The 21537-nt window shown below is 38.1% G+C and overlaps 1 protein-coding gene and 1 long non-coding RNA gene across 2 annotated transcripts in view; one reads left to right on the top strand and one right to left on the bottom strand.

The window, feature by feature from the left end:
* The window catches only part of CCDC141 (coiled-coil domain containing 141), a 181576-nt gene that overhangs the window by 67675 nt on the left and 92364 nt on the right, over positions 1-21537 (bottom strand). The window contains exons 9-10 of the mRNA XM_031678303.2: positions 15195-15389; positions 1143-1315 (exon numbers count right to left, since the gene is read on the bottom strand). Of these exons, the coding sequence (XP_031534163.2) occupies positions 1143-1315; positions 15195-15389 (368 nt within the window). The remainder of the gene's footprint in view (positions 1-1142; positions 1316-15194; positions 15390-21537) is intronic.
* LOC140696413 (uncharacterized) lies at positions 17046-21096 on the top strand. Its single transcript, XR_012072702.1, has 3 exons — positions 17046-17127; positions 17557-18045; positions 20961-21096. It is a non-coding gene; the product is annotated as an uncharacterized lncRNA (long non-coding RNA).

Consider the following 21537-nt stretch of genomic DNA (forward strand, 5'->3'; position numbering starts at 1 on the left):
CATTTAAAATAGAGCATAAAGAAGGTTTAAATAGAAATAAAATAATTTTTTTTTACCATATTTGACCTATTTTATTGTTCTTCAAATCGAATGTCTCTAGGTTTCAAGGAGAGTGTGGATGCGGAAGATTAAAAACTGGGCTTACCCCATCTGCACAAATCTTTTCTCTCTCTGTCAAAACACAAGCCCTGCCATCATTTCTTCCTAGCCAACATCTGTTCCATCATCTTCCTTGTCACCTCCCTTTTCTCTTCCAATCCCTATTCTTTCTCATACGTTCTCATACTGCATTCTTCTCCTATTTCTCAAGGTCCTTCTCTTTCCTCATTCCCACCTAACTCTAAGCTCATGCTGATACACTCATTGAATGTGCTCATCAAAACAATCCTCCCTATTACACTGGTTAAAAGCATGAGGTCTAGGATGCACTAGACCATCAATCTGGATCCATGCACTTGGATTCAAATTCTGGCTATACTACTAACTGGCTGTGTGACCCTTTCCAAGTTACTTAACCTCTCTGTATCTCAGTTGCTTGTGAAAAGAGAACATGAATAGTATCTGCTTTGTAGAGCTGCTATGAGGATTATTAATAAGACAATGCTCCCAAAGCTGCTGAGACAGAGCGTGGTACAGGGTGGGCTCTCAATTGTTAAAAAGGGAGCTATTATTATTATTAACAATGTCATCTTTTACTTAGGGTTTGGCTTGGCGAGCCATCAAGGTGATAAATGAAAGGGAATTTTGGAACTTAATTTTTACAGAAAAGAAAAAAGGGACAGGGTAGACTCAAGATTCAAGAATTAAAAGGGAGGAAGTAATACCATGAAGGTGCTAGAACATGAAAAATATACAGAAGGAAAGTTCAGTTGTCCTTTCCCTCTCCCCTCCTCAGAAACTTATAGAAAGAAAGCTTTAGCATCCCAGGTCCTCAGGTCAGAATGTGGCTTCACTTCACTTCTGGACGAGCAATGCTGTGTTCAGAATCACTGTTGACCAAAATTCTATAGATCCTTTAAAGCCATGTCATAATGCAGCAAAACACCAGTGGTAGAAAAAAAAATCATGCAATTTATTTTTTAGGAGGTTGTGGAAACTGTGAAAAAGTTTGTTACACTAAGGAAAGGATAGACTTCACTTACCTGCAGGAGGCTACTTGGCTGATTAAGGTTTGTCCCTTTTGCAAAGCATCAGCGGCACAGTCTTTAATTTCTCTGTGTAATTCCTCATGCTTCGCTGCCAAGACAGGCAGACTTAAACCCTCTGATTTAAGGAGCTTAAGGTAAGCTTCAACTCTTCCAAGTACATCAAATGCCTGCCAAATAAAACATACGTTTCATTTTCTGCTCTTCCAGTATAAAGTCTACATCAATGTGTACACAAAATACTGGAGATTAAACCAGCCCATACAATTTATTGGTTTGATCATAACCAAAAACAATCATCTGAGTCTTAGGAAAACAGCTGTACAGTTTTAAGGCTCCATTTAGGGAAACTGATCACAGCTCAGTTCAGCACAGATAAATGTCAACACCATAAAATTACCCAAATAGTTTACATTGAGAATGTACCTATACAACACAGTTATAACGGTAGAGAATTTGGGGAGCCAGGTTTATTTTTTGCACATCCTATACTGTAAACAACTAATGGATGAAATGTTTTAAAAATATTATGCAGACTTTCATAACCTAATATCTCTGTAATACCTTTTTAAAATTCCAAATAAATTGCACTTTGAACCTAAATCACCATGGGGAAGTAGTCAAGAAATCTGGGGTTTTTTCGCTCCTTGCCTTTTTCCTAGTATGAGATCTTCTGTCTATTCCATCCAAGGCATCCATCTGCCTACAGAGAAGATCGGAATTTGGTTCTGAAGCAGTGCAAAGCCTAAGACCAAGGTAATATTCGGCTTCTGACATGCAATATAGGATTATGCAGAAAAAAAAATCACTTGGTAAATCAAGATACTGTCTTGAGAGATTTTTTAATTCCTTTGTTTTCTTCCTTTATTAGGAGGTCAACAACCAAGAATGGGAGATGAAACTTATAGAATTAACATAGAGTAGAGAGGAAGCTATCCTCTTGGTCATGAAGGCCTACTTGGCATTAAGGAGGAAGAGTATGTGATAGAAAAGCAGTAAAAGAGGACTGTGGTAATACGAGGAAAAGAGAGCCAAGCTCTGTGGTCTTCACAGGTCTCCTGATAGCCTACCTGGGCACTTGGGTCTGGACCAGGAGATGAGTTAGGTAAGCTGAAGGTGAACAGCAAGGAAGCTCCTGCCATGCTGCCCTTTGGCTCTCCTAGAAGAAGCCATCTTCCAGGACGTGCCACAGCCTCTGGAGAATGGTCCTACCCCAGTAAGCTTGACTTGTCCTAGTCAGCAGGAACCTTGAAGTCTAGCCTGCCTGAGCTAAGGTGGAAGCCAGTGAGCTCGGCAGGGGCTCATCGGGTGAAACAGGAAGACCCCACGGAAGACTCAAGAAATGAGAGCGATGGTCTTATGAGTCTAATACCACTGAGACCTGAGAGAGACCAGGCAGGGGAGCAGGGCTGGGCTGACGCCTAGGGAACACAGCTTAAGCCAAACGTAGAGGCTACAGCTGTGCAGCAGTGCCAAAGCACCCAGGCCCCCACACCCAGCCACTATCGAAGGGAGCTGAGTCTTAATGGAAGAACTGGAACTAGACGAACTCTGAATTTACAAATGAAATCTCTCAAGTACAGTCATACTACTTATATGTTGATATTCTGTTTTCCCACCAATGTCCTCATGTCTCCTGAATCTGCTCTTTGCATTTACTTCGTGAGTATAAAGAAAACTCATTCCCACTTACTTAGTAGATGATAGGAAGTAATAAAAATAACCACTGTAGTTTAAGGAGAACTACGTGCTTCTTCTCTACTACGTGTTTCACCATTACTTTTCATCCAGTCAACAAATATTTTTCAATGTCTGCTGAGTTCCAGGCATACTGTTCTTAACAGCCATGGGAGGGAGGGAGAAATTATCCCCTTTATAGGGTTGGGGAAACTGTGTCTCAGAGAAGTTCAACAAACTGCACAAAGTCATATCTGTACTAAGCGGCAGATTTGGTATTTGCAGTCACTTTGTCTGGCCCTGAGGCCTCTGCTCCTAAATTCTGAGCTATAAGGTCATGTAGCAGAGGATTACTATGGGAGGCTTAAGAAAAGAGGCATTTCCAAGAAGGCTGCTAATCCTAGGTGGAAAACTGAGGTTTGAAACTTACGTTTTGTAAATAGTGTCTACCTTTCCTTATTACAGGTGAGAAAAGATACAGAGAAAGATTGAGTGATTTGCCTTATGCGATAAAGGACTGTAACAGAAAGACAGTTTGATTAAAGAAAATTTGTACCTGAAGAACTCTTCCTCCTTATCTGATCCTTTTTCTTTCCTGCAGTTGGCAACAGGGCCAAATGTGTTGAGATGCTGATGTTAAAAAGATAATTTGAATGGCTTTCTCGATCTTTCCATAACACACTGAAACACACCAGGCAATAACTACTGCTTCCGGAATTTTGTTTTATATTTGCAATTGTATTGCTTACTTTGAATAACATGGAGTCTCTTGTTAATCAAGGGTTGGTTTTAAAGTTGGTGCCTAAAGCAAAAATCTGGTGTAGTCAAAATTATTATGAACTCCCTTAAATCTTGCTTAAAGTTTAGTGTATGTGAACCAGTGCTCACAGTACGGCATACTCACAATTAGGACTGAGAGCCACTGAACTGGACTAAAGGAAGAAATACGGGGAAATGTATACTTAGATGTCAGGACATTCACTTCTTTCCTTCCTTAAAGTAATCCTCAAGTTCTTACTGTGACTGGGGACAGGACAGAGACTTCAAAAGTGCCTTTTCTTGCCTACAAGTTTAACTCCATTCTATCTTAATGTTAAGCCACTATAACCTTAATACATATCATGTTTGTCACTGTCTTGAGAATTAAAGAAGGAAAAAATACGAAAGTAACTAGGCCGTGATGGTAGAAACACAGTAAGTACTCAGGAAATACCTGCTGGCTCTTACTCTAAATCTTGATTGAACGGACACATCTTTGAAAAATCACTGAGAAGAGCATGGCCACCTGCTGCCTGTCACTCACTCTATGTGGATTTCCCATCTTGTGAACTCACTGAACAGCTGCTACTCTCCAATCCTTGGGCATTGGTCTCATCTTCATAGCAATTAGATTCTAAAGCCACACGTACATGAAATGCATGTGTGATGTGACTCCACCTCATTCCTGAATGTTATCAGAAAAGCATCATTTCCCAGTAGCAGGGAAATAAACCAAAGGGCTAAACAATCACTAGAAGGAGGAGGTGGTAGATCAAGGACCAATGCAACCAACCACTTAGAATTAAAATAGACAACTTTTCTTTCAGAACTTTTTTTCAAAGAGATCAAAGTGTTAGGAAAGCATTTATCTATTACTTTCTCTACGCATCACAGTTAATAGAACTACAGCAGTAGAGAGGAGGTGAGCAATTTCTTTCTTGCATTAGCTCAACAATATATTTACAAAATAACTGCAATAGGTAAGACAGGCTGGATGCTGTAAAACAGCTTATTCCTTATCTTTAATCCTAACTTAAGCCTAACAGGAATAATCTAGAGACACAGAAATAGTGAAATGTCTCAGTTTTAAGAAGAGACTTCTCTCAAGATTATACTACCTGTGGCTGTCCAGATCATATGCAAAGCTCATTTGTCTTATTCCCAGGCAGAATTTGATGAGGAATCCATGTGCCAATTCCAGAAATGATCTAAGTATCACTGTTCTCACTTAATCTACCCCCGAAATAGAACTGAGTGCTTTTCTATTTAGCATATCCGTGAGGAACTCGACACGCTAGATCCAGGCTGGAAGGAATCTCTTTTTGTTGCACACACAGTGCACAACAGGTTATTTCTGGCAAGAACACTGTGACCTCCACATAAACTCCTTTGGAATTAACATTTTACCTTGAGTTTTTTCCTATCACATCCCCCTCTTTCTTCTAACCCTCTATGTGATGGTCAAATAGAGGTTATGCGACTGGATTAGAATATTTAGATATAGGCCCAAGGATAATATTTTCTCCCTCTGGGTTCCAGCTCTTCTTGGCTCTTCTATATGGTACCTCTCAGGGGACAAGGAGCAGATGACTTAGCCCTTTTGGCCCTGGTTTGGGAAAGGTTAAGGCACTGCTTAGGTTTTGCTCTCTAAGATACTAATAAAGATCTTTCCTTTTTCCCTTGTTAAACACAGGATCCAAGCAGAGATATCAAGATGTGGCACATTTCACTCTTTTAAAAATATCTATGAGATTAATAAGTTAAGCAAGAACCATGAATCATCTAGCATAATTCTTACATTGTGTTGTTCCACAAAGATGCTTGATAAGTAATATTACTTGCTTCTTGACTAATTTGAAGAGAATCAACATTAAAACATCAACAACAAAAACTACTGCAGAGCCTTAAAATGTTTTCCTTTCATGAATCCCTAGGGTGGAGAATAAGTTTTGGTCGAATCATTTATAATTACCGAGGACACAAAACTCAACTCAGCTCTAATTAAGAGCGCTGAATTGCCCTATCTGCAGAGATTTAGAGTTCCCCTGGGTTCAGTACTTTACAAGACCAAAAGCTTTCGCTTCTTTTCCTAAACACCACCTGAGACAACTTCTAGTGGCTCCCAGTGTGGCAAGCTGATTGCTAATTCAGGTCTTGCCCAAATCTGCCCAGGAGTTCAAACGCCCTGCAGGCCAGGGGCAGCAGGGTGATGGGATTTTCAGCTCCCGATCTTTGCTGTCCCCTGAGGCTGCTCCGGCTGACTCCTTGCCTCTCCGAGCCTGTGGATGCTGGGCCCCGGCACTCCCTCAGTGTCCCGAGTGTTACAAGGTAGACTAGCGATGTTAATGAGAGGTACCTAAAGCAGGCTTTTGCCTCACAATCTGAAAAGCTGAAAAACATCGGAAAAGGAGGAGTTTGAGATTGAAAGTGGCATGTATCTGAAGCACATTATTTACAAGGCATGGAGGGACTTTAGGTACTGACCACTTCTTACTTTTTCTGAGATGAGTCCATCTTAGAAATGTTAAATGCTGAACTTTAGCCAGCTAGTCACTGTTTATAATTTCTGATTTTCTTTGATCTAAACTGACCTAAGTGGTTTTAGGATGACCTTAGGATTATTAACACAGAATATGTCCATTTGCAATGTGCAGAGCATTCTTTTTTTCATTTATTCAACAAATATTTATTGAAATCTGTGGAGCATGTACTCTGCTCTGTGCTGGGGATATGAAGATGAACAAAAGCACTGAAGTCATGCTAGAGCGGTGAGCACAGTATTAAATGCATACATATATAAATATATATATAATGACAAAGTGACAGCTAGCACTTAGTGAGCGCTTAGCTGCTCTGTGCACTAGTCGTGTGTTAACTCATTTAAATGGAGCAAGGACTCTGTGAGGTACATATAGTTATTATTTCCATTTTACAGATTAGAAAGCTGTATGCACAAGGAAGGTAAGTAATTGCCCAAGGTCACAGAGCTAAGAAATGTCTGAGATCAGATTCATATTCAAGTAGCCTGGTTCCAAAATCCACTGTATTATTTTACAAAAGTGTCATCCTAGCAAATGTTTTTAAATATTCGCTTCATCTTCCACAATTCCATTTGTTTATTTCCACTCCAATTCTCCTCTGAAAAGATTTTGTACATTTATCACCAATTGTAAGAACTTCCATTACCGAATATTCCCCAAAGTAGATAAGAATTGTTAGACCAATTTCAAAAAGAGAAAACTCAAGCTCAAAATGTAAATTGACTTGTCACATGGCCAGTCATCCATTCATTCATTATACAAAATGTTATGAACACTAGGTGGCATACGAAGATGCTTAAGGTAATCTCTCTCTAAGGAGCACAGAGAAATACTATGGGAATAATAAGAAATAAACAATTAATGCTTCCTGGAGACCACTCAGAGGAGGTGATATGGGTGATGACAAATCTCTTTATACATCACTACTTTCCTTCTCAGATATGACACAGAGACTGAGTTTGAAATCTTGTGTATTAAAGTAATTAAGCTCTCCTCTTTCAAAATGATCTCATCCCAACTACCTTGGATCAAGACAATCTCTTATGAACAATGTAGCTAGTTGGCCCTGAAACTCCACAGTTTCTAATATTCTACTGCTTTCAATCATTCAAATAATTATTGAGCATCTACTACCTGGGAGACACTGTTCTGGGTGTTCTGGTGAACACAAAGTAAAATGGACATGTTTCTTACCCTGAAGGAATTTTAATTTAGCAAAGGAAAGCAAATCTACCCTGAATTACCTGTAATACAAGGAAGAATATATTTACTGTCAAGGAAGAGGTACAACCATCTGAAATTGTGCATAGGAGGGAGACCAATTAACACATTCATGCCTCAGAAGTCAGTTGATAGCTTTATTGTGAAAGATACTCATGAGTAAGTGACAATAAAATTGAAAGTCTGGATTATAAGACCATTAAATATAGATGAGTTGTGGGTTGTCATGAGAGACGTTAAGATGTTAAAGGTATTCCTTGATTTTGATAACTTTTCTGTTTTAGATAGATAGATATTTATAATTGCATGCTAATAGTTAGCATATTTATCAAATACTTACTGTGGTTTAACTAGCCTGTCCCTGGGTTCTAAAACCAAGGGTTTTTAAAACCATTCTTAGAGCAAGTACAAGAGGAGAGTATTTTATCACTTGCTTCTACATGAGGAGATTTGCCTCATCAGGACTTTTTCAAGACCTTACTATCTCTGCAAATTGAAGGACATGTTTAGTGTAAGACAGAAACTTCTTAGCGTGCAATTCAATATGCTTCCTGAACCCTTGCTTCTTCTATCACTCTTTGCCTCTCACCACTCTTGGCTGACACCTTACGGTCTTGGCAAAATACATGACCTTAGGGTCCCCAAATGTGGGATGGCACTGTACTATGCAGCCTTCCCCAACCTCTTCTTGTCCAGCCTTCCAAATGCAGCTCATTGAGCCTCTAGTCCAGGGAAGCCTTGCTGACACTTTCCCTGGGTCAAGTTAAGGGTGTCCTCTCTGTGTGATCTAACACCCCAGGATTACTCCACCAAGGCTTCCCCACAGTACACAGCACTTCTGTTTCCTAGCCTCTCCTCTAAGCCAGGCTGATGGGGTCTGGAAGGCAAGGATTACATCTTTTATTACTTTAGCTCAAGTTCCTATATGATGCACAACAACTACAGGTGTGTAACATATTAACTGAATGCAAGTATATAAGAAGGGAGGGAGTAAAAGCAAGTTGCTTTTCTAAGAGAAAGGGAAGGTTTTCTGGCAATGAGAAATCTGAGACAAGCTGCTTAAGAATTATGAAACTGAAAGCAGTTACACCTTCCTTGATGTCTAATGACAATTAGCTTAATGTCTTGAATTCATTTCTATCACTTCAACAAATTCCTTCTGGATAATATTTCTTTAGTTCCTCCACTTGGGCAGGTTTTTTCTATCAATTCGTATTATAACTGGACTTTTTAGTGAATTGTTTCCTACATCTGGGCTAAAATGTATCTATTTTGAAAAAGGTAGAACAATGTGTATATAAATTTTTAAAAATGTACCAAGCTCAATGCTTAATTATTTTATTTTATTAAGCTGTTGTAGGTATTACTGTTTTGCATCACTGTAAGTATCTTGATAAAGCAACATAATCTTTTTAAAAGATACTAACTTTTCAGCAGTGATGGCAGAAGCAGGAGAAGCTATGACAATCATTACATTTCAAAGTGCCTCTGGTATGTTCGTCTGGCAGCCCCAGATTGTGCTTCACCCATGCTTTTAGGCTGATCACCCAAGAACCAGACCACGTGGTTTTGATCTTGGTCTCCCCTGCGTGCTCTCCCTGGTGAAATTGTATGCCTGGGAATGGAGAGCTTTGTGACCCATCAGCCATGTTTTACAGCTTTAGGTTTAATCATCGTTGTCATGTAAACGCAGACTCCCACTGTTCTGCTCTTGAAACATAGTTGTGTGTGTGTGTGTGTGTGTGTGTGTGTGTGTGTGTGTGTGTCTGTGTGTGTGTGTGAGTGTGTATTTATCTCTGTTTGATTTAAACCACATTCCTAAAACAATGATAAGTACATTTTGGATGATCAATACATATAAACCAGAGCTTCTTTTTTGTGAAAATGCTAGAAATATAATAAATAAGCTCATCTATAATCATGAAAGATGACAATTTGAGGGGATCAAGATGAGTTACTATAATAGGGGCTATGTTCATATTTCATGCCATGTCCTCATAACTCTTAGCAACATCTGGTAACTAGGGAAACTCTTCTTCAATCGGCTATCAGCCAGTATTGACAATCAATCCATACTAGCATTTGTTGCTAAGTGATTTAGCAAGTAAGTTCACCAAACACAGTGAATAGCTCTAAAATGCAAAGGGAGTGCCTTGGGTTCTTGAGTTACACGGCCCAATCTCCACTTGAATATGTTTTGTGGAAAGCATCAGTAGCATTCAGTAAAGTCATGGGATATAAAATTAGTATACATAAACCTGCTGCTTTTCTGAACTGTATGAACTGTCAGAAGAAGAAAGCAAGAAAACAATCCCATTTAAAATCACATTAAAAAGAATAAAATACCTAGGAATAAACTTAACCAAGTTGATGAAAGGCCTATACTCTGAAAATTACAACACTGATGAAGGAAACTGAAGATGACACAACGAAATGAAAAGATATTCCATTTTCTTGGATTGAAAGTATTAATATTATTAAAGATGTCCATATTACCCAAAGCAATCTGCAGATTTAATGCAATCTCTATCAAAATACTTATGACATTTTTCACAGAACTAGGGCAAATAATCCTAAAATTTATATGAAACCACAAAAGACCCTGATTGCCAAAGCAATCTTGAGAAAAAGGAACAAAGCTGGGAGAATCACACTCCCTGATTTCAGACTATGTTACAAAGCTACAGTAATCAAAACAGCACGATACTGTCACAAAAACAGATAAACAGATCACTGGAACAGAATAGAGAGCCCAGAAATAAACTCACACACTGATGGTGAATTAATCTACAACAAAGGAGGCAAGAACACACAATGGAGAAAAGACTGTCTCTTCAATAAGTGGTGATGGGAAAATTGGACAGCTACATGGAAAAGAATGAGATGAGACTATTTCCTCACACCATATACAGAAATAAACTCGAAATGGATTAAAGACCTAAATGTAAGGCCTGAAACCATAAAACTCTTAGAAGAGAACATGGGCAGAACACTCTGACATAAATCGTAGGAATTTTTTTTTGTATCTGCCTCCTAAGAAAGGAAACAAAAGCAAAAATAAATAAATAGGATCTAATTAAACTTAAAAGCTTTTGCACAGAAAAGGAAACCATTGACAAAAGAGAAAGATAACTACTGAATGAGGAAAAAATATTTGGAAATGATATAACTGATAAGGGGTTAATATCCACAATACATAAACAGCTGATATAACTCAACATAAAAAAAAACCTGATTAAAAAATGGGCAGAAGGCCTGAATAAACATTTTTTCCAAAGAAGACATACAGATGGCCGACAGGTACATGAAAAGATGCTCAACATCACTAATCATCACAGAAATGCAAATCAAAACTACAATGAGATATCACTTCACACCTGTCTAAATGGCTATCATCAAAAAGACCACAAAAAAGAAATGTTGGCGAGGGATGTGGAGAAAAGGGAACCCTTGTGCACTGGGTTGGTGGGAATGTAAATTTGTGTAGCCACTGTGGAAAAGTATGGAGGTTCCTCAAAAAACTAAAAATAGAACTATCACATGATCCAGCAATTCCACTCCTGGGTATTTATCTGAAGAAAATGAAAACACTATTTTGAAAAGATACATGCATCCCAATGTTCATAGCAGCACCATTTACAATAGTCAAGATATGGAAGCAACCTAAATGCCCACCAACAGATGAATGGATAAAGAAGATGTGGGGTGTGTATACACACACACACACACACACACACACACACACACACACACACATATATATATATATGCACAATGGAATATTACTCAGCCATAAAAAGAATGAAATTCTGCCATTTGAAACAATATGGTTGGACCTATGAGTATTATGTTTAGTGAAATAAGTCAGAAGACAAATACCCTGTTTTCACTTACATGTGGAATCTAAAAAATTGAACAAATGAATATATATAACAAAATAGAAACAGATTCACAGATACAGAGAACAAACCAGTGGTTACCAGCAGGGAGAGGGAAGGGGGCTGGGCAAGGTGAGGGTATAAGATTAAGAGATACAAATCATTATGCATAAAATAGATATGCAACAAAGACTGTACAGTACAGGGAAATAAAGCCATTGTTTTGTAGTAATTTTAAATGGGGTATAATATATAAAAATAATGAATCACTGTTGTACACCTGAAACTAATATAATATTATAAATCAACTATACTTCAATTAAAAAAAAAGAAAGAAAAGCAGCATTAGTAACCTTACTCTCGAGGTCATGTGTGCTAACATCGCCACCTACTGCTCATTCCAGGTACAAACCGTCACATCGCAAGCTGAAGACGGTAGTCATTCTCAAGGCAAGAAACAAGCTCTTGGGTTATCATCAATCCCCAACAGGATTAAAACTTAATCAGCCTCACTCTTGAAGCTACAGAGTAAAGACTGGGGCACTCTGGGAAATGTGGACAATTAGGTGATAATCATATTTTACTGAATTTCACAAATTGGAAATACATTGGCTTACAGATTTTTTTGTATGCTCTCCTCTGTATTCCCTGCAGAACAGTGCCTGACACATAGCACTTATTCAATAAATATTAAATAAATGAATCACTAAAGAAAAAGGGTAATTTCTCTCATAAATTTGCCACACCACTTATTCAGCAACTTCACTTAAAAAATCTCTTGTGACATTTTTCTAGTAAATAAGAATATCCCTAGATATTGGTAGAACTGGTAGAGAGAGAGGAACATACAAAAACAAAGGAAATAAGGGGAAAAGAGGGGGATTTCCAGATGACCGCAACAGAAAATACCAGAAACATATGATAAAAATCTGGATGAAAAAGGAAATAAATATGATATGGAAATCTTACTAACTACACTCCATTTTGCAGATGAGATTATGACATTTATTCCTTTTTATTTTAACAAAATTCAAAGAAAGGTTAAAGGTTATTTTAAAAATCGTATGTTTTGTGTTTTACTGAGCAAACCCTCAAGCTGCCCCACTCATTCATTCATACTCATGGCACTAACATTTCTTCGTACTGGTATTTGACACAGAAATTGAAAAATATTGACCTAGCTTTAACAAATTTGGAACAGGAAATTGTTTGTTAAAAAATAATTCCATTTATCAGGAATGAAATTGGTTTTGAGGTCAGTATCTTTTTTTAAAGCCCCAACTTCCTTTTTTGTTTTAGCGCTAATGTCCAGATGTGCATGCGTGGCGCGAGTCTCTGCTGCTCCCATCCATCTTACTGGTGTGCCAAGAATGCCTGACTCTGATCCCTCTTTGTCTGGGCCACTTCTCAGTATTGGGTTTGCAGCCTTCAGGGTTGAGGAAACGTCTTCCTCTGAGACAAAGAACAAGCTTGCTTACCGTTTGCTATTAAACAGTAAATTCCCCAAGTTAAGGATTCTTTTCCTGAATGCCACCTACAGCGGTGCCATCACCCACTGGGGCCCATCTGCCCTGCCCCCGCATAATTGGGGACTGGGGAACTGATGTGACATCTGACACTCTGGTTATTGCTTTTGCTGTGACAATAAAGTCTTCCAAAATTGATTCAGAAGTCACATGTCTTCTTTGAGCATCCATGAACTGTGACAAGTTAGCATGTTAGCCAGATAGCTGGTTAAAAATCTCAGACCCTCACAGCAGCATGGTTTCATCAATGATACAAATGATCACAACTAGAAAACCTTAGTGCACTCAAGGCACAATAAAGTGAATTTTGAAAAGAAAAATTCAGTGCTTTGAAGATAAATTGATGATGTAAACTGAAAATACTCTTTTGCTGGTAAAAACAAAGCTTTCAGACTAGAAAAAAATATTTTAAGGGATTTAGAAATTATATTAATGTTTTAAATCCAGTGCTTTATTTTAACTAGGGTTATTTATCAGTTTACCCCAAAAATGGGGTAAAGTGGTAAGAATTTTGTAAAATTTGGAGATTCTACAATATAAATCAAGAAGGAAAACACCATTTACAAGTCTTGAGAAGAATTTCCTTCTTTAATTTAAATGGATTTACTCACTACATTATTTCATCATTTATTGCTTCTTAGTAATATGGTTAATAATTCATTTCAAGAGTCATGATTTAAACATCTACTTTCCAAACTCCAGCTTCTGTTTTTGCTGAGGTAAAAGTATCCAGTATCTTTCAAACTAAATTCTCAGATTTGGAGTTGGAAATTATTTCTTCAATGCTTTGAAAAAGGAAAATGAATTCTACATCTTTCTAAGTACCACCTGGCTATAGAGAATACTGTAGTGTAGATAAGTCCTAACCGAACTAATCACAATTTGAAAGCGATGGCATTCAAGTCCTTAAACCGGGGGTCTAGAAGTCAGGTCTTCGGGGTTAAGAAATAGGATTTGTTAAGTTTGGACCTGAATGACTGTGTAAGTTTGGGAAAGCTGCCACTCCATTCTTCAACTTTTTCAAAAAAAATTACTATTATAAGAGATAGCATTCCTTCTCCCTCAAGGCCCAGGAATAATGTAAGAAGAAAAAAATCTCCCTGGCAAGGTACCAGATAATGAGAGCAGAGGAAGCAAGAGTGAGAGTGAGAGTGAGAATGAGAGAGAAAAACTCCACATTTTGTAGGGCTATAAATTACCGGGCTTGTGCTGGAAGCACTGTTTCATCATAGCAACATGTCCTATATAACTGTTTTCCTTAGAAACAGTATATAGCATTAATTAACTAGCAGATAACCCAGTCATTTTGTAGAATGATAATGTAATGTAAGTTTAAAAATCTCTTATTCAAAAACAAGACTGTTGAAGAGAAATTTAACCAGCAAGTACCATGGACTTAGCTCAACAGCTTCAGAAATATGCTATGTCTGTTTCTTCTCTTAAAACAAAAAAAATACCAAGTAGCAAATAATTTAACAAATACTTCTTTAACATTTTTTTACCATAATTCTAGCATCTCTATTTTGGAACTTTACTATTCATGCTTTCCAAGTTTCCTATTAGTAAAGAAATTCAAAATTAAGTAGCTATTTTGATATATACCAGGACATTGTAATCAGAATGTTGATGCCATGACTTTAAATCACAATATATCTAGCTTCTGGGGGCTCCCCATTTATTTCCTGTCACACTGGCCAGTTTTAAAAACATCAATGAAATTTAAGGTATCCATTTCAATAAAGCAGTTTGAAGGTCTTTAGATTGGGAAAAGTAGAAACATTTTCCAACAATATCACCAGCCTCAGATACTCTAGTGATGTGAACACAGGAACATTACCACGCAGTAAGAGCCACCTGCTACAATCAATATTAAATGAATCAGCCAAGAGAAGTGGAGCTCTTCTCCTACTTGAGAAGACCTGGACACAATCCAAAGCAAGATTTCCCTTCGTCTGACTTAAAAAGGCAAAACCAAGGCTGGGCAGCCAACCAGAGCCTTATGGTTTGCATGCCGAAGGCCTGCAATATTTATGTATCTTTACTTAATAAATGAAAGAGGATTTTTTAAAAAGGCTAAATTTTTGGAAAAAGTTTCAAAGGTTTTTGTTTTTTGTTTTTTTTTTTTTCAGCCTTGATACATTTTATAATTCCTTTCCTCCAGGAGAAATACTAGCATGTTGGCACAAGGATCCCCTTCAAACAGACCAATGAGAAGTCTAAGATAAAATTCTCCTGGGTTTTTCCTAAGTGACCCTTTACATGTCAAAGCATAGAGTCTCTCAGTTTTGAGAACAGTGATATATTTTAAAAGCACCTCTCTGTTGCTGTCAATTTTGAAACTCTACGTGGAGTTTAGACTCCTGTGATGTGTTCTGCCCGTTGAAGTAACAGTGCCCTTTGCTGGTTTGCTCTGGCTACCTCATATTACCAACTCCACCTCACACTGACCTTGTTAGTGCTGTTGAAAAAATCATTTGCCTTTTTTAACCAGGTCTTCCTTTCCACCATGAGCCGACCCAAGTCTTCTTGAAGCTGATTCAGTTTCTGGTTTGAGAGCTGTAGGTGTTCCTTCTCCACATGTTCTTTGGACAGCAGAATCCAAAGGGCCTCACTCTGCAGCTTCTCAGCCATGGAGAGCCATTCCTACAAGAGATCACGCTTCAGTTTACTGGACACATCCTCCCCTTGGTAATCTCTGATAAGACTCAGAGGACATTTAGATGTGTTGAATATACCAGAAATATATAGACATACCTGTCATTATATTTTCAGATCATAAAGGAGTAAATGCTACATTCCAGGTTTGAGTACCAAGATGTAGATTAAAAAGAGAGAGAGAGAAGGAAACAGAAAAGAGGCCAAAAAGGGAGAGGGGATGAGAGCAGAAAGGGGCAGGTCGGTTGGGACGGGTGACTGATGGAGGATCTGGTTGCCCTGAATTCAGGTCACTTGCCATTTTCGTTAACACTACCTGAAAACACACCCAAAACAGAGTCATCAGCCTTTTTCAATCTCGAACTCATTTTTACCTATTTTTTTTCATTTAAGTATAAAAACATCTCTTTCCTATAATTCAGCCTTGTCGCCAGTGTGGGCAAATGTGCACAAGAAAAGAAAGGAAATCTCACACTTTATGGCTTTCGTTTGCGCATCTACCTATACTTAGAACTGAAATGAAGATCCGTTATTCTCCACAAAGTTAATAGCTGTTATTGTGCAGTGTTCTCTCCTTCCTGACCCTAGTTTCACCTCCCAGTGTTTCACTATTAATGATTTATAAACGTTTCAGAAAAGGGAAAGAGGTAGCTTTTTTCTGTTGCATGAGGATGAAAAACAGTAAGCAAAAAGGAAAGTAAGAGTTGAGGTAAACCAAACATATTATTTGAAGGGAAAGTCAAATTTCTTTCAAAAGAACTGAAGCCAGATCCAATTTCATAAAATAATGCTTGTCTCTAACATGGGAGTCCTGTTAGTGAATTTTCTGGTACCCATCTCAGCTGAGACTGAGTGGTAAGCATAAGCTGTTTACTAAATCATCAGAAATTTAGCACAAAATTTCAAAAATCACAGTCTGATTCCATCCTGGCTTGTTCTCCAGTGTAAATGTCCCATTATTAAGTTACATTTGGTATATTATATTGTACAAAATAAGTATAATGCTAGTGCAATTTACCACTATTGTTTCCATTCATTCATTTCACAAGACAACTAAATACTGTGAACCTGGGACCAGGCTAGGATAGACGTCTTGGGGAATACAAAGAAAGAATAAAATATAGTCCTTTCCTTTAACAATACTTAAACTGCTATTTCATGTAATTTTATATATACTGACATTATTAAATGTATTAAAAATATGCTGCTCCTACCTATACACACATACACATACACACACACACAATGGTAGTATTTTAAATAACAATTAGTGAATGTTGAAAATAGAAAATGTACATATTATTTTATGGACTCCATAGACCCTGTTTGAGTAATTGTGCAAGAGAAAAAATATTTTGATCAATGGATGCAAGCATTAGTATGGCAGATTAAGGGACTGGTGTTTTTTTGAGCACCAATTATAAGCTTATGGTTTGTAAGTATAACCCTCACAAACTTAGGTAAGATGTTATTTTTCTGCCAATATTTACACAGGCTCAGAGGAGTACATTCTTCAAGGTTACATATCCAATCAGTGACAGAACCAAGACTACTCACAGTTCTGTATACAATGTTACATTCCAGGGAACTGAGGGTAGGGAGATTCCAGAATCTTCAAATTTCCCAGCAAGCACAAAAGCAATAGTCTTGGGCATGAAGAAGGGCTACAGGAGTTCTTAAGATCCTTCACCTTTTAAAGAGCTATTTTGTCCCAACTTAAGAACGGGTAATTCGTGCCATGATGTTCTTTTGTAAAGCACTGTAACTATCCCTCGTACTCAAAAACCATTACCTTAGCCTTATTGGGAAAAACCAAATATATCTAAAGCAGTTACATGATTTCTGGCACACGTAATAGGCATTCACTAAGTGTTAGTCCCACTTTTCTTTCCATCAGTTTTATCACGGTTCATTAGTGCCCCAAAAAACAACAAAGTTCTAAAATAATAATGGAAGGAGTCTCCAAATATTATGAGTCAGTGTCATGTATTGATCAGTATTATGGGATAAACAAAATAAAGCAGGTTTCTTTGCTGTAGTACTTAGAATTTTTAATATGTTACTAAGCATTAAGACTCCTGGAGGAAAACGTGGTATAAAACATTTTGGACAAACTCTTTTAACCAAGAAATCATTTGTTTCCTAATCATTTCAGGGGACCAATGCTCCAGAACACTGGAACAACGCTGGAGAATACTGTAGTTGTGGCTAAAAGCAGCTGAATCACCTGCGGGTTCACTTGTTTTCAAAAGTCTTTGTGTTTCTTTCCTTTTTTGTTGTGTCCCTATCCCTCCAGCTACCCAATTAGTCCATTTCCTGTCTTTTGGATCTATTCTCTCACTTCTGTCTGCTAAGAACTGTGGGGCATTCATCCTCAATGAACTCAAGTGAAGAAAGGCTTAATGTGTGAAGATACAGAGTAAAGCAGGTCATTCTTTCAGAAAACTGGCATTGACCAGAATCTTCTGTGCCTGGTAAAGGAAGACCACGTAACAAATACAGAGGACCTAGGAGAGGCCTGGAGAGCTGGAGGAAGGAGAGTGGAGAAGGGGTTAGGATACAGAGAAGCAGGTTATAGCCATCATGTGCTCGGCCTGGACAAACTAAACTCTGCGCTGCTGGGGTCTTAACTGTCTGCAAGATGGTAAGGGTTGATTTTTCTTTCTGTATGCTAGCACGTTGCTAAATGCTTTACAAGTATTTAATCTTCACTCCACCCCTGCAAGGTAGGAACTATTATTACCCTCATTTCATAGATAGGTTAATTGAGGCTCAGAGGAATTAAGAACTTGCCCAAGGTCTCAACACTGGTAAGTGAAAGAGCCAGAGCTCAAGTTCAGGTAGTTTGACTCTAAAATCTGCTTTCTCAACCAGTATCCTGGTCTTAGCTCCTCAGAGAGGCGATAAACAGTGCTATTTACAACACAGGAAGATTAAACCCATTAAGAACTACAGAGGTGAAACTTCCATAAGACCTAGATAAGGCCTTGAAAATGATACAAATCTTTATATGACCCTGGAATTTTCTGATTTGAAGTCAGAAGCCTTGTAATTTTTAAATAAACATGGTATCTTACGTATATAACTAAGATTTTATAGCGCAAACTCAAGCTATATTTTGCTTAGCAACTGAACCAAAACAATAAAGTGCTTCTCTACGAAAAAGAAGAGAAATACCTATTCTCTTAACAGAGTTTATAAATCTGCCTTTAGTATAAATTTTGCAAACGACATTAAAGAGAGACTTCTGGAGTATAGCCAAGTCTTCGAAAACCCACTTTAACCTTGTGTTTCATAGTATGTTATAAAAAGTGGGCTGTGACCTTCCGAGGAAACTGTAAAGACCATTTCGTGCCTCCTATCTTTTCTCATTCTCCAGTCCCAGTCTTAATTACATTTTCACATGAAGTCTGTGGGCAGTAAATGACGCTGGGTCCATTCAGTATTTCTATTCAATCTTCTCAGAAAATTGGTTCATGTATTCTTTGGGCGATCTACAGGCAGTTTCTGATGCTTTTCTATACCATTCAGGTGATGTATTTCCCCAGCCATTTTTTCTTAGGGGACATTTCCACTATTTTATTTTCAAGACAAAATCTTCCAGATTCATCTGAATCCATCACACTACTTAAAAACCTTAGTCGTCACTGTTGTCAAGGCTGGAGGAGCCCAAGGGAGAAAATCTTGGTCTGTTTTCTCTAAGCCATTGCTGCCTGCCTGCTAAGTGTTAAACCGCTAACTGCATTTCAGTCACTTTGCAATAAAATATTTCCATGACGTGTGCCCACCAGCAGAAAGCCAAAGCCTGCCATTTCCTTGGCTTTTCAGTTTGACAGATGGACACGCGTATCTCTGACCCAATAAAGGCGTGTGCACTATGTGTTCCTGGGCTCAGGGTGTCTCCACAGGTCACTCCATTAGTTTCCTTTTTCACTCACAGAAGCAACCCTTTTAAACTGTACCTTTCAGTGTTCCATTTGCTGAGGAAATTGAGCTTCTCTGGGATCCCTTGATTGAAAGGGGACTTTTAAGAGGATTAGCGCCGACAGACAGAAGGCGAAAATAATTTCCTCTTCCCTAACCACCCCCTCCTTTTTTTTAACAGTCCCAGGTTATCTTTTTTATTTTTATTTTTATTTTTTTAACATTTTTTATTGATTTATAAACATTTTACAATGTTGTGTCAAATTCCAGTGTTCAGCACAATTTTTCAGTCATTCATGGACATATACACACTCATTGTCACATTTTTTTCTCCAGGTTATCTTTTTTAAATGAAATGATGGATTGGTATCAAAATGACCCAGCAAGTCAATTTAAAAAGTAAAAATATTAGCTACTCCAATTTAAAAAAAACCCAATATAATCACAGCATGTTTAGTAAGCTTTTATTCACATGAAAACTTCCCTGATGAAGTCAGTGGGGGGATTTAATGGCCCAACACCATGTGGGAAATTATTTTCATTATAAATCTGACTTCAGAGTGCAGTTTTTAAGTGGGAGAAGAACAAGAATCAATAGGGAACATGTCTGTAAACTGTGAAGAAAATATCAGTTGTGAAGATGACTGCCCCATATCATATCTGGCAGAAGCATGTGTCCGGCTGACATGCTCTTCTCATAGCCTGGCCATTTCGGAGGCTGTCTCATTAGATACAGCTCATTTCTTGCTCAGTCTCTAAGTCTACAGTCCCATTTGGTTTAGCACCGAGGAGAATTAACTCACTAACATCAAATCGTAGAATTTTACATGATTGCATTAACAGATGGTCCCAATAAAATAAACCTGGCAATTTTAATCAGAGAATATTTGAAAGTCTGCTTTGAGCAGGAATTTTTTTAGAATAAATGTTTATGCTTTTGAAGAGTGGCAGCGAGCCCTTGAAAAGCAGAAAGTTCCTGATTCTGCCGAGTTGGATTGCAAGCTGGGCCACAGTTTCTTCTCATGCTCCTTCCCTGGGCATTTCTAGGTGACCTATACCAAAGCAAGGTTCATCCTGGAGAGATGGCTCTCATCCCACTCTTGGATGAGTGTTGAGTTCAGTGTCCACAGGCCATTGGAACTCTGCCCTCACTGTGATGCATTTCAGCAAAGACAGAGACAGATCGCAAACAGAGACGAACTGTGATTTTGCGTATCTCCTGGAGATGAACGAAGACGGGGTTTCAGCTCCCAGCTGTAAGGCAGAAATCACAGCCGCTGAATCAGAGAGACCTCGTGGGTAAGAGCAGAGAAATGGAAATCCACTTTTCATTCCAAACTTAGTAAGTGGTCTCAAGCAGGGCATTTTGCTTTCCTGAGCCTTACTTCCCAAGGTGCAATGACAGCCACCACAGTTTCGTGTAAGCTTCTGCTTCTCTAGAGAAACATCTGTAAATTCAGTGGTGAGTTGGCTATGCTTCAGATTCTTGGATTTCAGTCAATACTAAAATTTGAGTTTTTAGCTACATTTTTCATAATTACCCTCAGGAACTGGGACTGACAGTCTACAGCAGAAATGAAAGGTGTCACCAAAATCATCTTTGAGTAATAGTGGCTGTTTTTCTTTTTTTCTCAGTTCTTTCAAATATTTCAGGAGTTGCAGGAAAAAACACGGCTTGGAAGCTTCTTATTTTCCTGATTCTGTTCAGTGCTTGGCCACCGAGTGGAGCTTGTTGTTCAGCTGCACAGGGCAGGGTGCTTGTTGCTAATACTGAAGCAAATGGATGTGTGGCAGAATAAATTTTTTAAATCTAATAAAACCGCAACAAATTACACTCATAAGCAAATCCTCAAAATAATGTTTGGAGCAGCAATACATTTATTTCTTCTTCCTTAGTTCAGCATAGCTTTGAGATAAAAATTTAATTACACGGGAAGTTGGGAAGAAATTGTCCCAAGATTTGTGTATTCTGAGAATCATTATATTTTCCTTTAGTGTCTTGTCCTTGTTTTTGTTAGGTTTTTGTTCCTCTTAATCACATTTTCTTCAAGTTGATTTAAGTAAGGCGCAGAGCCAGATTTGGAGGTACTGATATTTCCAATTTTAAGAAAAATTAATAAAGTCTAGCTGACCAAATTATTTTCATCTAACCCAATTTGCCTATAATCGGAGTGTGCCATTGGCTGACTAGGTGGTCCCAGTTTATATCAAT

The sequence above is a fragment of the Vicugna pacos genome, chromosome 5, assembly GCF_048564905.1.
Source record: "Vicugna pacos chromosome 5, VicPac4, whole genome shotgun sequence".
NCBI lineage: Eukaryota > Metazoa > Chordata > Mammalia > Artiodactyla > Camelidae > Vicugna > Vicugna pacos.